This window comes from Phragmites australis, chromosome 3, assembly GCF_958298935.1.
Source record: "Phragmites australis chromosome 3, lpPhrAust1.1, whole genome shotgun sequence".
Classification (NCBI taxonomy): Eukaryota; Viridiplantae; Streptophyta; class Magnoliopsida; order Poales; family Poaceae; genus Phragmites; species Phragmites australis.
The window spans coordinates 9,632,524-9,655,605 of record NC_084923.1 but is presented as its reverse complement, the minus strand read 5'-3'; the positions used below and the strand labels follow the sequence as shown (position 1 = coordinate 9,655,605).

Sequence of the window (23,082 nt, the reverse complement as noted above, 5' to 3'; positions counted from 1 at the left end):
AGCTAACAAAGTGCTTAAAGCGACCATTCAAGATGATTAAGCACACCATTAGAGAGTGATTAGTGCTTATAGGCCTAGAGAGTGTGTTGCTAGGTAATCATTGCTTAGAGATTGGATCAATGAGTGATTCAAGCTTATACCTCTTTGTATGTTGGCACCTTGTAGTCTTGATGACTCCTCGGTAAGCTTGTTGACCCTCTAACTTGGTATGGAGCAGTAGCAAGGCAATTGTACGAGGACGCGGAGACTCTTGCCTTTGTGGCTTAAGCTCTGAAGTGATCACGGTAACAAGAGACTGGAAGAGAGGCTTATGGTGAGGGCTTACCTTGGTAGCTTGGTGGCTCATCCAGGTTGAGACCTTGTCTTTGTGACTTGGTGGCTTAATAGCCGTGACAGGATAAAAATCTTTGTGCCGAGTTTGCTCCAACGTGAACTAGAGGTGATATTTATGTTATCGATACCACAAGATAAAAATCTTTGTGCCGAGTTTGCTCTCTCTATCTTATTTACGTTTTCGCATTTACATTCTTGCAATATACCTTCCTAAATAAGTTGCAAGCTCTTTTGTTTAGTAGAGCAAACACACTAGATAAATCTAGAGCATATTTAGATATAAATTGATATATGTTTATCTTGAGTAGTTTTTGGATCCGAATAAATTCGAAGTGTCCTAATTCACCCCCCCCCCCGCCTCTTGGGACATCACCGATCACTATAATTTGTATCAGTGCTAGGGCTCACATCTAGCTCTTCAATTTGTATTAGAGCTTCACACATTTCACAAGGTTTCGCCAATTCAAATGACATTTAAGTATTAGTCTCATTGTAATTGGTTAGGTTTCACCGCTTAGTGAGTTGTGATGTTCGAGATTGGGATAGATTCTCATAGTGCTCCACTTTTTGATGGTACAAATTTTTCCTGGTGAAAAATTCTAATGACTTGTTATTTGTAAGTCCGAGGGTTAGATGTTTGGAGAGTCACCGAGGAAGGGATGAGACAACGCATCACCAATAAGAAGAGACAATTAGATGTATTAGCAGAGAGCATCCTTTTATCTCATATATATATATATATATATATATATATATATATATGTTGATGCATTTAATCATATTTATTATCTCACCAATACACATCATATTTAGACTAGTCTCATTGAAATACATGAAAGCAAAAAGGATGTGCGCAATGAGAAATATTATGTGCTTATTACTTAGCTTAATGGCATCAAGCAACTACCCCATGAAAATGCTAATGATATGTACTCACATTTGAATATTCTTATCAATAAGATCAATGGGTTAGGTTTGACGTCAATTAAAGATGATCAAGTGGTGAGAAGAATACTTCAAGTTCTTCTTCCAAAGTACAAGTTGATAGTCTTCATCATCTACAACAATAATGACATCAATAAGATGACTTCAAGTCAAGTGCTCGGCAAGATCACCGCAAATGAGATGACAATGAACATAGGGGTGGAAATTTCTTCCTCATTTGACACCAAGAACCTTACTCTTACAAGCAAGCAAGCTCAATACCAATAAAGACAAGGATAAGGAGACAGGAGCAAGAGTCAATCTCAAGTGAAGATGATAGAGATGAAGATAAAGAAAGCTATGAAGAAGATGAGAAAAGCACTTCAAGCGATAAAGAGATGGATTCCGAAGTCACCAAGCTCATCTCACTGGTGGAGAAGAATATCAAGAAGATTAATGCCAATATTAATCACCCATTATCCATGAAGAACTTAATCAAAATAATTAATCATATCAAGAAGGAGAAGAAGAAAACTGAGAAAAGGAGGGAGATAAGGGGAAGAGCCAATGCATTCGCAAGTATAGGAAGATAGATGAGTGACAATGAAAAATCAAGTTCAACTGATGAGAATCTCACCATCCTCCTCTCCAAGAGAAGCTCTTCCTCAAGATCATCATCACACAAGTCATCGTGCAAATAACCACACAAGTGCCTCATGATAAAAGGTATGGATAACGATGTAAGTGATGATGAATATGATGAGGATTCTCTCTCTTATGATGAACTCCTTTATTTGATCAATGAGTAACAAAGAGCCCTTAAGAAATAATCTAAAGAGCTTAGCAAATTTAATGCACTTAATGACATTCATGCTACTTTTGTTTCTAATTATGAATAATTATTGTGAAAATTCAATTTGCTAAATAAAGAGCATGAAAAACTTAAGGCTAAACTTGAGTGCATTGAATCTTAAACTAATGACCCTTTGAAATAATCTATCTCTCTATTTAATTTCAATTCTAAGGTAGATGTTTTTACTTTTTATGATGTTTTAACTGTTTTATCTAGCTTACTCTTTTACAATTAGATTTATGTTGAGAATGTTATTGTAGAATCATCTACAACCTCACTGCACAAGAGAATGATGAGCTTAAATAAGAAGTGGAGAAGCTCATGAAGAACTTGGCTAGCCTAAAGGGCAAAGAACATGTTCAACCCTCGATAATCGTGCTACTATGGTGAAGAAGCTTGTAGAGGAATCCAGCGTGACATACTTCAAATGCCATCAAGAATGCCACAAGTCCTTCCAATGCAAGCAAGCCAAGAAAGAGATAAAGGAGAAGAAGATGATGACAAACCTCTCTAACAAGAACTCTAATCTTTACCCTAAGCCCAACTACAAGATCAAGACCAAGAGCAACAACTATAAGTTCAAGAAAAAAGAGTTGCACACATAGTTGAGAGAAAGGATTGGAGGTACAACCAACATATTTGGGTGCTCAATAAAGTCATCACCAATATGAAGGGGCTCCAATCGGTTTGAGTTCCAAAGAAGACTTGAAGCCCGAAACAGATATAGGGATTTGGAAGCTTGGCTTACAAGATGGAGTGAAGATTCAAGTAAAGAAGCCAAGTGTACAAGATAGGCGCATTGATGAAGATTATGATCATCACATACCCAAATCGTCATCCAAAGGTAAAAGAGGTAATGAAGCTAGATGCAAAATCCTTTCATTTGATATAAATAATTTACTTCGTCTAGGATTGTATATGCTTATTTCAATTTATTGCAATACCTAGTGTAGGTTTGCATATGGTAGGTTGCTCGTGTTTATCTCTAACTCAATTTCAACCTACATGGTTTATTAGTTGTAGGTCCATTACATGGCACCAATTTTACATTTGATACCTTTTATGTACCATGATCCAATCTATAAGATAAATCCTAATTGTTATCGATAATAAGTGCATATGCCTCACAAGTATTCAATACTTATATGCACATATTTAGTGAAAGTATATCATATAGATTGTGATTTTGAGACTAACATGTGTTGTGAGTTATATCTTTGTAGTTTAATAGAACAATCTACAAGTCTTTAGAGGTATGCAATGCTTAAACGCTTTAATTGGTATCAGTGTTCAAATCTTTTATTCATTTAAGCTAACTATATGCATAATATAGTTTAAACTTCCTATATTGACATATTATGTAGTTGTGCATATATTTCTTTGTCATCATATGTATGCACACATATAGAGGGAGTTTAAACTATATTATGTGAGTTTTATAAATATTAATCCATGTGCTTTCATAGCCTACAATTGGTATCCTTCTAATTGGATTATGATTTGTGAAACACTCTCCCAAGTGCTCTAATATTTTTTTCCTTTGAGTTCAACATGTGCATATAGACTTTTTGGGAGATTGTTGACATGGGGGATTTTGATGACCAAAGTAAGATGCAAGTTTGTAAGATGAACAATGTAGAGGAGATAGTAGCAACTAGTAAGATGTCTAGGAATGAAGAAGTTGACAAAAGAGGATGAGAAGAAGAAGCTCTTGCATGAGTCGATCAAGAGAGATAGTGGCGATGGAGAAAGGGGAGCCACAACAAAATAGGATTAAGTGGTAAGAACATGCATCCAAGTAATATGATAAGATTTTGTGCTCGCTTATGATCTTTACATTTGGTATCATTAATTATTTTCACTTGTTTTGGTTGTGTTGTCATCAATCACCAAAAAGAGGAAGATTGTAGCAAAAATGGACCTATTAGGTTATGATTATGATTTTGATGATTAATGACAACATAGTCAATATGACTAACATATTTGTCAAGGATATATGTTAGTAGGTCTCATGGATGCAATACATAAAGAAGCCACCGCAATTGAGACAAACTTGGACTAAATTGGAGAAGTCCTAGCAAGATTTGCTTCACAGGATGGTCTGGTACTCTGGGTATTGAACTCACCAGAGCATTTCTACCAGAGAAGGTTGCAGTCATTAAAGTTGAAGATCAAGTCACCGGATGGTCCAGTGTGTGTTGCACACACCAGACTATAAATAGTGCAAAGCGACAAAAGGAGTTCAACACACGAGAAGGCCTGGTGTATGTGTTGTACACATCAGAGGCTCAACACCAGACTAATTTACACAGAGAGGGTGCCAAGTATTGAAGAACGAAGTTCAAGGCACCGGATGGTCCGGTGATGAATATTGTGTACATCAGAGTATTATTTCCAAAGCGGATTGCATTGGTTCGGTTGGCTGAAGTCAACTCACCGGATAGTCTGGTAATGAAGTGATGTGCACCGGATGCTTTCACCGGAGCAATTTACACAGAGAAGAAGAAAATACTCGGATGGCCTAGGATAACTCACCGCATAGTCCGGTGATGGATGAAGTATACAACAGAGTGTTCGGTGTTCACAGAGGTTTGAGTGAGGGTTCCAACGGCTAGTTGTGAGAATGTACTCACCGGAGGATCTAGTGTTAGTATTAACAATTTTTTTAGCCGTTGGGTTAACAGCTAATATGCGAGTTTGAGACTATAAATACGCCTCCACTTAGTCATTTGAGGTAGCTGGAGTCCTAAGAAGTTCATGCATAGATGAGAAGACATCTAAGCCACCAAAATGCTTAAAGTAATCATTTAAGGCAATTAAGCACCCCTCTTAGGACGTCACCAATCCCTACACAATAATAACCAACTCATCAGTGACAGGTCATCTTAGAGAGTTATTAGTGACGTGTCAAGCTGTGATGTTATTAATGACTAGTTTGATGAAATAGAGTATATAAGGAAATTTTAATTAATCAAACATTAGACATACTAGTCAACCAATTTTCTATCACAACTCAATTTTTTTGCTTATATAGTAAATATGTACATAGCATGATGTTTTTTATTTTTATTTTATTTTTCTCTTATTTTTTCTCACCTCAGCAATACTAGAATAGGAATTATTGTACATTTTTGCTCAAGTTTGATGTAAGGGTGGTATCTATAGACACAAACGTGCGTTCTGAAAATGGTGCAAACTTCCAAACTGTTTTTGGTCTAAAAAATTCGGCGAACCCAATGAAGTCGAGGAGAAAAGGATGTAACTTTTTCTGTAGATATCCGTAGAGTAAAAAAAATGTTGAAATCAGGATCCGTATGCAAAAGTTATGTATATTTTATCGAAGGTCATTCCGAGTCACCTATCAAATTACAATTTAGAAAAAAAGTAGTTATAAGTGACGGGTCATAACTGTGGCCTGTCACTTATGACCTTCGACAAAAAATGTTTAAAAGATAAAATATCTGGTTTCCTTCAGAACACACACGATGATGAGGTGGTAAGGTGCAATGCACGCGAGCGGAGGTCGTGAATTCGATTCCTATAGAACACAGAGTATAAAAATAGTGTGAAAAATAACATATGACACGTGGTGAGTGGTGATGACCCCTGCTTGGGATGACTCGGTTGAAAAATATTTTTTGACTTTTTTTTGTCCAAAAACATGAAAAATATTCATCAGATATGATGGGTCATAATTGTGACACATCACTTATTCATAAGTTACGGGCCTAATGTTCTTATTGGTGATCGGTCTTTATCAGTTATTTATGACTAGTTATCAGTGACGAATTTGAGATGATAAGTACTATCACTCGTAGTAATTATTACTTATCACTTATGATATTTTTCACATAATGGTTATAGAAGGTGTTGACGACGAGTCTTGGTTCAACTAGTGGGATACAGTGACACCAAAACAACAATTCAATTTTCTCCATCCACTCGACGGTGTCCTTTGACATATTTCATGCAAATGACATTACGAATTTCCTATTCTCACAAATCATTAGAAAATCATGTTTCAATATGAAGCTTTTATTAGTATCTCTTTTTTCATTTACTTGTCGCTAGTTTTCCTATGGTAGCAATTTTAAATTTACATTTTTCTTCATGAATATACCTCATTAGTATTATATACATTTAGATATTTATAAAAAATTTATTGAAAAATGAAAGATCAAATTTATTATAGTAAAAACTCAAAAGCTAATGACGAAAACGTAGTAGTTTTGTTTCCCAATCGGCGGTGGCGTGCTACAGCCTTTGTTCAGAGAAAGCTGTTAGCCATTTGACGCGAGTCTTTGAAAAAGCCTACAGAAAACCTGCGTGTTGCGCAGGCGCCCGTGGACCCCTGCAAAAGGTGGAGGAAAGCAAGGCGGCGTCGCTTTCCGCGTGTCCTTCTGCGGGGATCAAAGTGGTAAACCGACGGACGGCAGGATGCACCTGCCACAATCCCCATCGGGCGGCCAGCGTCGGTTTGGCGGTTGCCGGCCTACCCGCAGTCCGTCCCTGTCCTTCAGATTCGTGCTACAGTAAAAGCCAAGACCAATCCAGGGAGAGCAATTTTGTAGCACTGTGTGCTCCACCCTCACTGTGCTGTGGGACCTACGTTTTTGTGTAGACGTCTTGGACCCACTGTCATTGGCCTTTGTTTTTCCCGATCTGAGGTTGGCATCGTTGTCTGAGTAGGCAGGTCTAACTGTGGCTGTCGGCATTTTTGTTTTGCAAAACCACCCCACTCGCATTCCTATTTTATAGCGCAACCCTCGGTATCAAACACGAAGAGTCACGTTATTGTTTATTGGTAGGAGGAGGTATAAGCACGAAAACAAGTTAGAAAATGGATTCCTACAGTCTGCATTGTCTTGCAAAGAGTTTTACTGGAGAAATAGAAGAAACATGTATCACATGCGCAAGATTTTGGAATGAATGATGAATGAGTATTCACAATTAGAGTAAGAAAATTACCATCTCGGCATCCCTGTTTAATTTCGGATGCCATATGATCCAAGGTTGCCGGAAATATATTTTTAGAGGGTACACTAGCTCAGTTATGAAAATAAATATTTGAATGAGTCTATAACTCTATTTTAACAAGCTGAGGTCAACGCATAATTTTTCTATTTCTGCACAAATTAAACTATTCCTATAGAATTCCTACAAAAATTCCCGTGAAATTTATGTGTTCCAAACACCTAAAAGTAATACAAATGAAAAAACCCTTTTTTTTTGGGGTGGCCGTATTCTCAGAATATTGCTCACATGTGGCAATGAATTAAATACCATTCTCTCAAGTGGCATCACCACAAGTTTGTAAACCCTAGCTACAAGATAACTAACACGTGCAAACCTGCCATTAGCTGTAGAGAGGAAAATGAGGACGGTAATTTGAGGTTAATTGTCAAATAAATCCCGTCCCTTCTTTCCCCCCACCATTCTCAACCTTCTCTCGCTATAAAGAGGGGCATTGCATCCATCCGAGCTGTAGCCCGGAGGTGAGGGTGGGCTTAGTGCATGGCCATTACCTCTCTCTACCTTAGATAGCGTGTGCCTCTTTCTCTGAAGAGGAGGAAGATAAGATCTTCACAAATATACATAGCTTCTTTCTCTTTGATTCTTCCTTTCTTGTTTTCCCCCTCTTCTTCTTGATCTACAACACCATCGGTCGATTCTAGCATCCTTGTTTTTTCTTCCCCAAGGATCTTGCTAGCTTCCTTCAAATTTCATGCAAAACTAATACAAGTTCTTCCAACTTTTAACCTCGTCTCCGTTCTCTCTTTCTTTTTCTTCGCCCTTCGGCAATCTCATCGATCGAGATGGAAAACGTTCTTCTGGATCAATCCACCGGAAGCTTCGAGCTCCCGAGGGGCGTCAGCCGCTGCCGGTGGGGGCTCGGCGCGAGACGGCCGGTGACGCCACGCGGCTCATACAGCGGCTCCTTTCCGATGTGTCAGCCATACCATGACCTGCACAAAGGTAGCGCGTGGAGCTCGGCTCCCGAGCTTCCGTACGCGAGGCCACCGATATACTCGTCGCCCTCTCTTCCTCTCCTGCCGTCCAACCAACCGCCTCTCCTGCCGCTCCCACCCACCGCCACCAAGTACGCCACTTTCCCTTGCCTACCAGCTGCTCCACCGCCTCCACGTGCCGGCAGGGGCGCGGCAGCGCCGGCAACCACCACTGTTCCAACGCCAGCCCCTGCGCCGCGCCAGAGGGACAGGAGGAGGAGGCCGGCAAGGCCGCCGCCGACGTCGACAGAGCCGCCCAGGGCGCAGAAGAAGAAGCCGCTGGAGCGGGCGACGCCTCTGCCGCCCACGCCTGTGGTGACCGAGGCGCTGGACGACCTCGAGCAGGAGGTGGCCAGGAACTTTGTCCAGGACCTGCTGCACGCGCTCGCGCCGCCGCCCAGCAGCCTGCCGCTGCCCAGGTTCTCCATCATCGTGAAGGCGTCCCCCGCCACGGCCGCCGGGGTGGTGGCGCCAGTCGCGCCGTCCTGCAACGTGGAGGCCGCCCCCGCTGACGGCATCCGCGGCCTCCTCCGCCTGTAGGGAGAAGGCTCCTGCCGTGTTCGGTGCTCTTGGTGCGTTTGTTTCTATAATATCTCCCCTCCAATATTATTTCTTTGGCTGGGAAAATACGTACTAAAAGTAGAAAAATATTGGGAAAAAGAAGTGATGCTCGAGCTATGGTCGGTCGAGTTGTCCGTAGTGTGACTGTGATGTTGGCGTTGGATGGATGCTACCTCCGGCGGTGCAAAAGCTATCGAGATGAAGAAGACGATGTCAGCGAAGGTTAGTTTGTGTGAGACGTCGTGTGGTAAATACCTAGGGTTTTACGACGTGATGTCTACCCACGTAATACCTACTGTATGTAGTCTTGCTTTCTTGATTGGGGTGATGAGTTTTTGAATTACCTTGTATCAAGACATTACTACATATTGTGTAGTAGTGTGACTTTAATTATATATCAAAATGTGTGTCCTAGACAAAGTATTGAAGTGTTGAATATTGTTTGCTTCTGATCTGATATGCCGTGCATTACATCTGACGTGAAATCAGCAATTCCGATATATGATTGGGGTGTGGTTAATGGTCTAGATGCTTTTTATTTGTGATCGATCTTCTTCAAATTAATTCCGACGATACTCCTCTTCATATTTTTTTTATGCTTTGATTATGTGATATTTGGAGCACTTGGAAGTTGGACGTGGAACGCATGTACGATGAACATTATTATTATATATATATGGGTATATATATATATATAAGAGAATGACTATAATAGGTGTATTGCATTAATTTCGAGCTGAGCTAGACTAACGTAAAGTCGGCCTATTTTTTCTGTTTCCTTTACGGTACCTCTAATAAATAAACGGATAGTAGAATTTTCACTTCTAAGAGGTTGCAAATGTCGGGTAGTTGATTCCATGCTCAAACCTTCCTAGACATCACGGTGGGGTCCAGGGTTCAATTTATTGACGGCAACTGATCAAAATTCGCGGTTACCAAGCTTAACGCTCCGCTCCGGTTTCAGAAATCGAATGGTAAACAAATTTGAATTCAAAAAATTCGAAAAAATAAAAAATCCAAAAAAAATAGAGACAATTATAAGATCTTCTATGAAAAAAAATCAAAAATAATGTCATTCGCATCATATTCTATAGGGAGGAAGCTTTGAAAAAAAAAGTTGAAGCGTGCGGCTCAGTTCTTAACTCATGTTAAGAAAAAGCTTAACATGCAAACACATATTTTTCTTGTGTAGGACGTATCTTAAGAGGATCTTTAAAATTGATTTCACTTCATTTAGAGTTCTATTAATTTCTCCATAATTTTTACAAAGTTCACAAGCATAAAGTGAATATGTTAAGAAACAATACTGTAATTAACTTTTTCATATCTACCGTTATTTTTTCCTACATAAATCATAGTATAAATAAACTAAAGAATGTGATTTCACTAATTTTGGAGATGTGATGGGTTAGTTATGAGTTAATCTAGTCACAACACATTTACACAATCCTACATATTACAGTAACTAATTTATAAGTTCATATATTTTTAAAAGATATAGGGTCATGTAAGAAGACTAATAAAATTAGTTTCATGATTTTTGGATTAGCAAAGTAAACTATGCATTTAACTTGGTTTAATAAATATATTTTCTCACAAAAAGAATTTCAACTTTATTATGAGTATAAATACTTTTATTATGTAGATCATGTTACAAGGAAAAAAAATTGTTTTACTTGATTTGAAGCTCAGATAAATTAGGTATTGATTTTACAAGATTGAATCAATTTTTGGGGGTTTTTTTTGTTGAACTTCACTAAAAATCAAGAAATCGCTCGATAAATCGAGAAAATCGAGCGGTTACCGACAATACAGAAAATTCGAGAAAACCGCTCGATAAATCGAGAAAATCGCTCGGTAACCGATCCGATTCGACCGGTTACTGAATGGAGAATCTGGTAATTTTTTTTCAAATTTCAAATTTTAGCAAATAAATTTTATACGAATTTCAGCCGAATTTCGAGCGGTTATTGCGATAACCGCGTATTTTCGATTACCGTTGGGACCGGTTATCGACACCTCAACGGTAACTAAAACCTTGGGTGGGTCTAGTGCTCTCTCGTTCACGGGCTTCGGGCTTTGGATTCAGACTTGGCTGTGAATTGCTTCTCTAACATCATGCAACTTGTTGATCTCGCTTAAACTATACAAGATTAATTCAACAAAAAATTGCTTCTATTTGCTTTAGTATATTGGCACATTATGTATTGTCCTCATCCCAGTCACATGTGTTCCAAATCAAATACAGATGAAAGTGGGGGAAAAAGAGGATCACTTGTTAGTGATCGGATAAGATTAGCCTAATCAAAATAGCTCACCTGGGCAGCATCCAAATGCTGCAAGCAAGGCATGAAACAGCTCAAGATGGCGATGGGAACTCAATTCCTAGGCACCATACCATATGCTTCCCGCATTTTGCAGGTAATGGCATACCTGTATCATACGTCAATATCTTCCCGGCTTGGTCTGTTACTGCTTACGTCTGGAAGCGACGAGGAGGAAAATCTGTGATATCTGTAGTTATCTGAGGAAAACGCCGGCTGTTGCGGATTGAGGGTTGGTGGCGGCTGTAGTTATCTGTGAGGTTCCTCTGTCTGGCAGAGGGGTTACTCCATTGTACATAAAGCCCTAATCACCATAGCTGCAAAAAAATGTACATGAGTGCAAGCAACTATGCTACATCTTAGCAATATATACCACAATTATGCGCAGATGAACAAATTATTTCCCTTTTTTCCATCCTTTTCTTCGGTTCATTTGAATTTCATTTTTTTAAGGTGGTCTGTTTCACGTCAGGTACGCTCACCTTTTCCTTTCGAAGTTATCAACATCAACTCCAAGAGCCTCTACAGGAAGGATGGTATCTTCTCTCGGAGTAAGAGACTAGGGGCTTGGAGCAGGAGGTTCATTGGAAAAATATCTTCTTCTGATCAACTGAAAGATGCGCTTCAACAGTATTAAAGGTGAAATACAAGGAATGAGGAAAATTACCAACAAAATCTTCGAAACAAACCATGCGGAAAAACTTGATCACGGCTTCTTTGTCATATCTTGCTTGTTTGGCAGCCTGGAATAAATGTCGACTCATCACACAAGAAATAGCTGGAAGTAACGGTGTGCATAAATATATAGTACCGCATCGCGTATTCACGTTCCATAGAAGAAAATGAAGTGCAAGTAACGTGAGATGAGAGTAGGAGAATGTTAATTAGAGATATCTAACCGACAGGAGACCAGAGTTCCCAGGAAAACTCTCTGTGGGTGGAAGTTCTTCACTACATCGAAGAAGGCCCTGCTTCTCAGCCCATGGGCGAGCAAGATCAACAAGATTTCCGCTGCTTACTCTTGTACCATCTCTTGGGACGATATCTACTTTATTAGCAATTACCAGATAAGGCACTGGACGTCCACCAAGCCCACCAGATCCAAGTGGAGCTGAAAAGGTGCCAGTTTCAGCAACAGCAACTGCAACTGCCCATTTATTCAAATTTGTCTTGGCCTTCCTCTGAGAGAGGTCATAAACAAATATGTCACCTGATAGATAATTTTGGGAACGGTGAACTCAATGTTTACAATATTGATTGATAAGAAACGCGATAACTAAAAAGAGCATACGTTTCTCCAGATAAGAGGTTCTGAAACTGGCGTGACTAAAGTGAAAAAAAACTAGAACCAAAGTAGAGACAAAGTAAAGCACTGACAGCAAATAGTATAGAGATGCCACTGATGCAGATCAAGAACTGCTACAAGTAGTCTACGAGGATTGACGAAGTAGAACTATAGTAAATAGGCCTACTGTGAACAGCATTCTGGAGTCAAATGACAGTTGAAATCTTTCTCATGCCCACGCACAACAATACTCCAAAATCAAGCTGTGGTGATTACAAAGAAGCTGGGCATGGACAGTAAACGTTAGTAATATAAAGAGAGTGAGAGACACAGCATGTACCATTAATTTGAGTATAGAAAATCGAACGACATGCTTTCTAGCGTTCATGTCCTGAGACATCCCACAGCTCAACAAAAAAGTTCCTTTCAGCATCGCTGATGTTAGACGAACCGCCTGCACTTCCGTAAGTAATATGCTGAAATGGTAAGTAGTAAAAAATGTAAGTAGGCACGAATTGCAAAACCTACAAGTGAGGAAAGCACAGAAAAAGAGTACATACTTTAATGCCCACTGTGCATCCTACTGTTTGGGATGACCGAACAATAGCAGAACCTTTTAAAATGAGATGCGCCAATGAAGATTTCCCAACACCTGAAAAGAAAAAAATGAGGACAATATACAACTAAAGAACTACAGCTAGCAGTGTACATTTCGAAAGCATGCAATTGTAGTGTGGTCGGTTTAGTTGCCGATTCTCCAGGCACATAATATCATCTTGTATCCTCCATATTAGAATATTATAGCATGTATGATAAGATTAGAAAAAATCATTAAAAGGTTGCGTGGAATATAAGTGTTCTATATTCCTAAGGATAAGGAATGCAATGGAACTTATCCAAGGAAATAACCAACAAAGCTCAGTTTGCTCTACGATTTCAATTTTTTGTAGGAATCACTTCAATGCTTTATTCCATAATGTGATGGAGAGCAGGATAAACAACACAAGCCTCAAAGTAAGATACGAAAGCTATCTAATAGGAGTAGTTGGACTGATGCTTATGGGAAATTAAAGGAGTCGATGTTGTGGGTATTCTTGCCAAAAAAAATTGTAGGAATCACTTCAATGTTTTAGTCCATAATGTGATAGAGAGCAGGATAAACAACACAAGCCTCAAAGTAAGATACGAAAGCTATCTAATAGGAGTAGTTGAACTGATGCTTATGGGAAATTAAAGGAGTCGATGTTGTGGGTATTCTTGACAAAATTTCACAGGGAAAGCTTCCTGGGTAAAGGGGGCATAGCACCAAGAGGGGCTCAGCCTCGGAATGCTTAATGCGTCATCAGAAGATAATGTGCCAGCAGCAGAGGTGCTTATTTTTGCTAAGATGCTAAGGAGAATGCCTGATGAATAATTGGATCACTGAACACCCGAAATCAATTTCCAACCAGGGGTTCAGATTCTGGGACTAGGGTCAAAAGTAGACTTAGGCTGGTTCGGATTACCGGTTTGAAGTATCGATGTTATACGACGAGCCTAAACACATCTGTCTTACCGGTTGGTGGTAGAATATCTGAGTTTGTTTGGGTTAGGCGGTGAACTGGCCAGGGATTCCAAGTGTGTGTGATTTCAGTGATTCTGTATGATGATGGTTTCCGTTCTACTATATAGGGAAATGCCAATACCCACAAGGCGAACAAATGTATCCACATTCGTATGTTTTCCATTCTATTGGTATCATGCTCTTCTGTTGATACTACTGCACCTAAATCCCAGACCAGTTCCCTACGTCAAAACAGGCAAACTTAACTGAAGATACAGGCCTTCGATACAATAACCCCATTTCACATTTTCCCAGACCCTCAAATGTACAAGATACAATTGCTCTAAATCATGACACATGCGATTGCCTATTTCTGTTCTCAAATACTCGCATCATTGGCCAAGTATTAGGTTCCAGGACAAGTCGGATCAACATACCTGAATCGCCGACATCCGAAGGGGCCCAAGCCGTTCTGGTCCCGGTCGCTGCCGCTGCTGCTCCTGCCGCCGCTGTCCTTCCAAAATATCGCCGCAACGCCGCCGCCTCCTCCACCCGAACCCGACAGCGGTGACGAAACACCCTGTGGGCTAGATCATCGCTCGATCGCACTCGTACGAGACCGACACACACCGGAGCAATTTGACACACGGGAAGGAGGCGGCGGGAAAGGACAGGGCCTCAGGTGGGGAGGGTTCGCGCACCGACCACGGAGCAGGATAACAGTCAGTTACCACGGAAGCCGTAAAGTAATTTAGTAGAATTTAATAGAAACCGGTTGAATTTTGTTAAGAACTTTTAAATTTTAAATTTAAATTTAATTAACAATCGTTCGATTTATAAAAACGATGCGGATCGAATCATCTGGTAACCATGATAAAAAAAACGATTACCGATGATATTTGTAACTATACCGAGGCCGGGGGGAGCACCGACAGATGTGAATCTCGTCTCTCTTTTCGGCCCTTTCTTCTGTTTTAAGCACCGACAGAGCAACTTCACGAGCAGGATTGACTAGCAATATAATATGTGCGCTTAGATCCTAGCGAATGGCACCCCTTCATTGGTCAACTGAGATTTTGTGCTCCTCGGATCGCTCAACGAGTTTTTTTAATGAAAAAAAAAAGATCAACTCGATGAGTTGCTCTACGGCCAATCGCTCACCGCGGTTAGATTCAACAGCATAATCCCGTGCAGGCGTGCAGGCGGGAGGACATGGCGGCAAGTAGTACCGCACTCATTGGTTTGCGCAATAGAAGAGGCATAAGGGCAAAATAGAAAACGCATTGCCCAAACAACCACTGATGTAAGAGAGATCCGTTCGGATGTTTTACATGTTAGATCATCAGTGTAGATATGAACATGATGAATCAGCATCCGTCCCTCCCATTACATTACCTGGTCCAGTCTTCAGATCAACACCCCCCCCCCCCCCCCAAAAAAAAGGCCTTCATCCGTTGAACATGATGCTTGAAGATGTGCGGTCAGTGCTAATGATCTGGAGCTGCCTTTTCAACCTCAGATTTGGTACGCAAAAAATGGCACTCTTGCAGAACCTAAGTAGCTCCATGGTGCCATTAAACAGCAAAAATCTTCCGGAATCAGTTATGATAGTATGATGCCGCACAGCAATGTAGCATCTCAACGATATGTTGGCATCTCACAGGATAATGCTATCCAGGATCTAGTGTAAGGACGCATGGTTTCACTTTTAACAGTCTTCTATCACATCGTCATCTTCTTCAGAGTTATTTACATCTGCATCAAGTCTATCGATCAAGTAAGAGCCACCTTCCAGACCGTGGGGCAAGGAGCTGCTTCCAGGCCTATCATTACGAGGACCGATCCATCTCTCGAATGGTCTGAATTCCGTGACTATGTCAGAGAAGTTGCAAGAACCACACGTCCTTGAACAATCAAATCTCTCTCTTAGAATCTGGTCCTGCATTTTACCAACAAATTGAAAAATCAGATCTTCACATACCAGCTAGTAAGGAGAATGAATATAATCAACGCACTGATCCCAAAAGCATCTAAAGATATTACTATGAACTTCCATTGACACGGTTTAGCATTGTACTAAATAAACATGTTAAAACATGCCCATCTGAATGCTAAAGAGAAGAATTTATGTACGGATTGACTTCAGAAGACAAAAACTCTGAGAACCATGAAAAAGTTCGTGTATGGTATAAGAAAATGGGTGAGAATACAGCATACTAATATTCCATACATTATTTAGGTAATTGCATAAAACTTTGTATGGGTCAATTGTCAAATTTACCTTAGTAGATCGAAATGACTGTTCAATCTGCCAAAACTTCGGGCTCCGGATTGTATGCCACCTGCTTAGGCCAAATCATAGTAAAAGGACAAACATCCCTAGCTCTGTCACAATAAAATTATGTTGACAGTTGAAATACCTTGAGGGTGTGACATGAGCATTTCCGAAAAGAACTCCCCGTGCTGCAACAGAAGCAGCGATGAGTTGTGCCATGTTTTCTGAGTTGTATGATGCCATTGGACTACCAGCAAGAAGACAATCCGCCTCACTCAAATATGACGCCACAACCCATCCATCATCAACAGCTTCATGGTCAATGAAATCAAGAACTGCAAAACATCAAATGTCAACTACCTGTTAAGCCACTTAACTGCAAAACAATCAATTACTGAGTCGACGATTTCCTTGAGGGAGCACCAGCTTCAAAAGGCATAAAGTATATGGTATTCTGTCCGTGTGATGGATAGAAATTAATTGTTTACCATTTTCATACAGAAAATCAGCAACTGTCCGTACTTTTCCGTGTGCTTGTGAAAGAATCTTTTCTGGAACATCCATTTTGAGTGATTTTCTTCTTAGCTTTTCTTTAAGAGGAAATGGATCCAGGTCTACATATGAAATATCACAAGTTTCAGAGACCAAAAGACAGCTCAATTAAACATAAATGATGAACAACAACCCTCTTAAGGATGCTTCGAAACACAATACTGCAATCACTAATCCAATAATAAATTAGTAGTCAGTCCAAATAACAGGTACAGCATATAATTGTAGTGCCATGTAATCACAATGCACTAATTAAAAATGTGGAAGTCAAGAGCATGGATATATATGTATTAGACAATGAATTAGAGCAAATGAATCTAATGAAAAGTAAGCACTAATTCCAGCCTTATTAAGTGCAAAAGACATAGGAACTTGGAAAGCGAATTGTTGAATTACTGAATGTGGATATCATTGTCAAACAAATCAAATGTAAATCCCAAAGAGGGATAGAAATACATAATGCACCAGTTGGATCGCGAGGATTTCTCTCGAGTCTTCTGGGAATTGAACTATTTCTCGTGAAATTCCTGCATTCCAAGCAGGCCCTAATAGGGAACCTATATGTTAAAATTAGATTCATGAACTGGAAAGGATGCACAGCCATTGCTTAATACACAATTAAATATGGACCGAAGAAAAACTAGTACGCAAAAATGCGCTGACAGTTCAAGTGGAACTCAATGCACAAAAAGTCAACTGAAAAAAGGGGTTCTAGAATATATCCACGCGTAACATTACCCTAACTATTTAAAAATTCAAGGGGAAGAGTGTACTGTGTACATAGTGTTATCACAACATGAAAACACAACAAAAATTTGCTGAGGAAATTTAGTACTTTGTGAAGTGAATTGTAGATAGGGTGAGATAGGTCTTAGTTCTTACATACCGATATCAACATCACCATGTGTTTCCCTCTTATTGTGCAGAAATTTCCCCAACGCATGAAATAGTGTAAGTGTCTCGTCTCTTCCGCATGGAGAGGGTTGTGCACTGCTAAGGCCATGGCTCTCCTGCCCTGGAACCAGAGAATCACAGCTCTTCGAACCAGCATGCCTACCACTTGTTGCCAATGCAGAATTTTGCCTTCTCGGATCATGACAATAGTATTGAAGAGACATTATTGCATGTCTGATATCACCTCCACTGGATATTGCTATTTGATGCACTAATTCTTCAGATGCGTTACAGCATTCTTCTTTGCATATTTTAATAAGAATTTTCTCGATAGAATTTGTAGTTACGGGGTTGAAAGCAATCTGCGAGGAAATTGGTAGCGCACTATGAGAAACAAGCACCAAAGTCTCAAAAACTTATTTAGCCATCATCGTTAAATCTGGGAAACATTTGATGTTACATTAAGTAAGGTACCTTATGAGCACCAGCACCTTGAAGTAAGGACTCAAGGTCATCGGAATTCCACATTGCAGTATCATTACTCTCACTTTTGTGATAGTGGGTAAGTGAAATGACAGTCGGTACTTGAGTACTTTGAATCAGACCAGTCAAACATTTTCCTAGTCTTGCAAAAGCAACATTCCCACTTGTTACAGGGATGTCATCAATCAGAATAATAATAAGCTTTCTTTGAGATCTGGTGCTGGTTGGACAAAGCAGTGAATATTTCCTTATCTTCTCTACAAAGTTTTCAAATTCTTCCAACTTGGATATGTAGCGTAATCCTTCAAATAATCATTGAAGAAAAAATATATTATTTAACGGAAGAGCTCTCGCAATTGGAAAGCTTTGACAATGTATTATTATAGTGCTATGGAGTAATTCTTGAGTATGATAGAAGTGTGTGAATATGGAGTTCATTCATACTTTATCAGTTCTTCCAATTGCAACAAATAAGAGAGTAACAGAATATTGAAATAGCAAACACATATTAACCGCTACCTGAATTAGCATGCACATGCTCAGCCCACAGTGTTGGTACTGGAGTTGTCCACTCACATAAGTCCGCTCCAAGGTCCGCAGCAATTGCTTTCACAGTTGCCTGGGATAAAAGTAATCGTTACTAGCTAAAGACAGGTCCAGAGCAATAGGACAACTAAGTTCTCCACTAAGGATAGAATAGCGATTATTGTTTTATACGGCTCCACCTAAGTATCCAGAAGGAACAAGAATTACCACATAGAATCACCCCACCCCAAATAAGAAGAAACTGGAGTAAAGATAGTTGACGAAATAAAATGCTTCAACTGTGAGAGACTGTAGACGGGACAGTATTAGAAATAGAGCAGTGTCATTATTTTTTTTTTAAATGTCCACCCTCAAATTGCTCAATTCTTACCTAAGACAAGGTGGATAATATAGATCTGTCAACACGTTATGCCACACTGTGGTTCATGATGAGCCAAATCACATCTAGCCAACTAGGGATATAAAGGTATAATAAACCAACTGATTACTGAACTTAATCATGTTGAGCCCCTTATATCCCAAACTCATCTCATCATTTGGGTACAAAATATTCAGAGAAGAAAATGTGGGGGAAGGACATACTGATTTTCCAACACCAGTTTCCCCAGTTAGGACAAGGGTCCATCCTCCAACTGTTTGCTGCAAAATTGTCTTTGCACTATTAGTATTTCTCAAATCTGAGATTGAAGTATATAAAAATTAGAAGCGGACAAACTAGCTACATCCATGAGTCGTTGTTTGGTAAAATTGAACTGCCTACAACACTAATAAAATTCGGTCAATACTTGTGTGGTTTAAAATTCACATTAGTTCAATCAATGCATGCAACTTCTGTCAATGAAGGAAAGCTCAAGAGCTTCGCTTGATTCCTAACGATTCAAACATTCACGTATTAAGGAAAGGTTCCTGATCACTCAAGTGCTTTCATGAGATACTCTAGCATGAGGTGGTACCTGAATGCAACATTATTACAGTCCACAATGCAGGCCGAATTGTATTGTCTAAAGCGGCATGCGCAGTAACATGACTTCCCCTATACTCTAGAAGAGAGTTCTTCACAGGAATAGACTCCCCATCCCGTGCATTTCGAACTATCACGTAATCAGAAGGGAAAGACAACAAAATAGTAGAGCTCTATCTAGTTTGTGATAATGAATATGCTGGCAACCCCCACTATTTCAGTAAGGTTCAATTAAACTTATCTACATGACCTCAGTGAATCTGCATATTATCCAAACCTATTCCACTAAGTTAACTATAACTCGCTATTAAATTGATATGAATTAAAAGAACAATTACCTCTGGTGCCTTCAGCTTTTCTTCCAACCATTTCCTTACATCTTCAACCTGCAAGAACAGATTATGTGAGATATTACGTGAAGTGCATTCTTATTCACTGCTTACGCATGGTGAAAAATTATGAAGAGACTGAAATAATACATCAACACACTGATACATTGACAGTTTTATTTTAATAAAATATTTCCGACTGAGCAGACTCCATCAAAGGATGAGTTAATTTCAAGGATCAAAGGTGTGCATAATGAAGTTGTAAGTTCACAACAAAAGAACCAAACCTTCTTTTTATGAACGGCAAGCTCTGCCGATGAGTGGGGCTTGTACTTGTCAACCCAAAGCTCTTTTGTTTCCCGTATAGATCCTGCCTAGAAGTAGACCAATCAGCAAAGGAGATTGAAAGAGTTATCATTTAACAGAGGCTGCTTACTGATGTTACACAACTTTGCTAATCTATTAATCTCAAACTGCTAAAGTTGTGTCAATATAGCAATCATCTTTCCATCCAAGAAATCATTCATTCTGAGATTCTCTAGAGCTGATCCAAACTTAACAGTAGTGCCAGACATCCAAATAAAACTAGATTACTAGATGCCATCTCACCTCCAGAATGTCCTAAGCAAACTATTTAAATCTGTAGTAATCATGAGCTGTATTTATGCCCACATATAGCCATAGTAGTACAGTACTAACTCCAGTGCCAAGATCAACTGAGGCATTGGGCATCTCTTCGGTGTTCCATATCTCATATATTACTTTGCTTAGTTTCCCAACAGTATTTAGGATTTACTCATGCAATACAGCACAGTGACACAGTCAATGGATTAATTGTGCAATGTAGACTTCCAGACCAGTAGAAACGAAAATACAACTAAACTTGGAAGTGCTAAAGTAATATATCTGGCAGCAACCTGCTCAAGTAGCAATCCATATCATGTTTGTTGCATGTATACACTGTTTGGGAAGTTTTTCGAAAGAAAAAAAAAACTATATGTTCATAACCTTGTCCTGTTATACAATTTTCAAAATACACACTCTCAAAAAAAAAATACAACTATACAAGAAAACAAGTGAAGTAATACCTGGCATGCCCAAGTCATTAAGGCATTCTGAAAACTCTTCAGAGAGCATATCAAATTCAGCCTTTTCAGACAAGGGACAAAACCATCAGGAATCAATTACACAAAAGCTTCAGCTCAAGTTAGAAAATAGCACATGATAATCGACAAAAACATAACAATAAGAACAAGGTACAACAGGAAATTGATTTAGATGAATGTTATATCCCAATTTGCACCAAGCAGGCAGTTCACTTCCAATTGTAGCCAAGCTGGAATCAGCTTGTGAGTTATATCACTAGTCATACAAGAGACCACATGTCCAAATTTCACATGGAAAAAGAGCATTTAATCGTCATGCAGAAATGGTCATTCCTGACTTACACTTATTCCAGTTGAAAACATTGGTTCAGAAACCATAAGACATTAAAAACAGAACCACCGTTCCATTAGCATTGAGATGAAAAATGAAAATGAGGAATGAGGATTGATTTGGGGAGGGCATACATGTAAACAAAATCAATGCATTTGCTATTAAACTGAAATCAGCCTTTGAGATAAAATGCTAATGACATGATATACAAATTTCATGTCTGAAATCATATTTGGTGACAGACTAGATTGACCAATCAAGTGTGCACCATTACCATGTGAAACAAAAACCCAGCAATTCTGGGGCTTAATGAGAAGCAAGTATTGCATCCGTGCGAATTATCAGATTTAGAACCATCTAAGTGTTCGGTATCCAATTTCAGGAGTCAAAATATATAGCATTCCTAATAACAAATCGCCAAACCGACCTCAAATTCGGGTTTATCACCTTCAAGGCGTCGGACGGCGCGGCGTCCGAGGCGCGGCGGCGCCCCCTCCCCGCGCTGCCCTCGTGGCGCGGCTTTTTCCTCGAGCCGCTCGCTGCCTGAGCTTGCGCCCGCGCCGGCGCGGTCGCAGGGGTCCTTGGTCTCCGCGCCGAAGGGCCGCGGCGCCCCCCGCCGCCATCTTCGCCAGAGGAAGAGGAGAGGACGACGACCGGCGGCCGCTTCCCCATTGGTGGCGGCGGCGCGCGGGCGTGCCAATTGCAAGGGCCTAGGGCTAGAGCTTGGGAATCCGCACGACGAGCGAGATGGTTGGGGGTTCGTTTTGCTCCCCCGCGCGGGGCAGGGTTTGGGCAGGGTCTAGGCGGGGAGGGAAACTGGAGAGAGAGAGAGAGAGAGGAGGCGGCTTACAAGAGAGAGGAGCGACGTGGGGTCCGGATCCTCTGCGGGACACCGGATCCACGATCTCTATTGTATTAAATACGAGTGATTTTAGTATGATAATAAGTTAAATTGTGTTAGAGCTCTGTAGATTTTAGATCTGATGGGAGTTGATTTTGGTGTAAAAATCACCACAATGAGCCATTGGGTTGGAGCCCCGATTTGAGTCGTGTTCGGATTTATTTTTTTATCTATAGATATCCCACGGGTATTAAAATCCTGAGTACAATTCTGGTATTCCCAATGCAACACGCAGGCCTTATCTTTACCAAGACTAGGAATGAAAATTATACCTGATTACCTATTTACCTGGGTAAATACCCTGATAGAGTTAGATATGTTCCATATTCAGTACTCGCAAGCATGTTCGTGGATAAAAAATACTATCCGACGTGTGTATAGACACGGGTATGAGTAAGCCCTATCTGTTCCTGTGGCACCCATTTACCCGTCTAATATTCCGACATGTGGGCCCTCTAGCAATCCAAGACTCGTAATCCGCCACATCCACATGCTCTATGTTATCAGTCTGACACCTCTAGCCCCCTCCCCCCTTCTCCCCCACCCAACCCTCGATCCCCACCCACCCCCCACATGTGACCATGCCTCATCCCTCAACATAAATCCACCGATGCCCATCGTCACTCAGCTCCCCGTCACCTAGCTCCCCACCACCCATCGCAGCTCAGCTCCCCGTCACCTAGCTCTTCACCACCTACCGCCCAACCCCAACTCCCTGTCATCGCTCGTGGTGGAGGGAGGCCTTAGATGCATAGCTAGCGGCACCACGAGCATGGCTGGTGGAGGCATCGGCAGAACAGGAGCGAGCGCAAGCACACGCTATGGAGCAGCAGCACCGCCTCTACGCGTGGAATGTGATGTGAGTAGTAAGCT

The 23,082-nt window shown here is 40.4% G+C and overlaps 2 protein-coding genes and 1 pseudogene across 6 annotated transcripts; 1 reads left to right on the top strand and 2 right to left on the bottom strand.

Annotated features, from left to right (window-relative positions):
* Positions 1 to 7,553: 7,553 nt before the first annotated feature.
* LOC133912023 (formin-like protein 5) lies at positions 7,554 to 9,115 on the top strand. Its single transcript, XM_062354554.1, has one exon. The coding sequence runs from the start codon at positions 7,927 to 7,929 to the stop codon at positions 8,656 to 8,658; it is 732 nt and encodes a 243-aa protein (XP_062210538.1). The 5' UTR covers positions 7,554 to 7,926; the 3' UTR covers positions 8,659 to 9,115.
* Positions 9,116 to 11,117: 2,002 nt separating this feature from the next.
* Positions 11,118 to 12,999, bottom strand: LOC133910480 (small GTPase LIP1-like; annotated as a pseudogene).
* Positions 13,000 to 15,274: 2,275 nt separating this feature from the next.
* LOC133912022 (cell cycle checkpoint protein RAD17-like) lies at positions 15,275 to 22,136 on the bottom strand. Of its 5 annotated transcripts, none has more exons than XM_062354549.1 (12): positions 21,736 to 22,136; positions 20,960 to 21,020; positions 20,159 to 20,245; positions 19,881 to 19,928; positions 19,164 to 19,220; positions 18,555 to 18,654; positions 18,027 to 18,337; positions 17,545 to 17,914; positions 16,595 to 16,720; positions 16,252 to 16,441; positions 16,113 to 16,173; positions 15,275 to 15,770 (listed from the first exon to the last, which is right to left on the bottom strand). In XM_062354549.1, the coding sequence occupies exons 1-12, from the start codon at positions 21,978 to 21,980 to the stop codon at positions 15,540 to 15,542; spliced, it is 1,887 nt and encodes a 628-aa protein (XP_062210533.1). In that variant the 5' UTR covers positions 21,981 to 22,136; the 3' UTR covers positions 15,275 to 15,539. The 5 variants fall into 5 exon arrangements, with proteins under 5 accessions (XP_062210533.1, XP_062210534.1, XP_062210537.1 ...); XM_062354550.1 differs by having other exon boundaries at positions 20,159 to 20,241; positions 21,756 to 22,136; XM_062354553.1 differs by having other exon boundaries at positions 21,756 to 21,893.
* Between the last annotated feature and the right edge of the window lie 946 nt (positions 22,137 to 23,082).

Coding starts and splice junctions, on each gene's coding strand:
- LOC133912023 (XM_062354554.1), top strand. CDS start 7,927: ATGGAAAACGTTCTTCTGGATCAATCCACCGGAAGCTTCGAGCTCCCG.
- LOC133912022 (XM_062354549.1), bottom strand. CDS start 21,980: ATGGGGAAGCGGCCGCCGGTCGTCGTCCTCTCCTCTTCCTCTGGCGAA. Junction 19,221..19,880: donor AAAAGCTGAAGGCACCAGAG/GTAATTGTTCTT, acceptor ACAATTTTGCAG/CAAACAGTTGGAGGATGGAC. Junction 16,721..17,544: donor ACATGGTGATGTTGATATCG/GTATGTAAGAAC, acceptor TTTCATATGTAG/ACCTGGATCCATTTCCTCTT.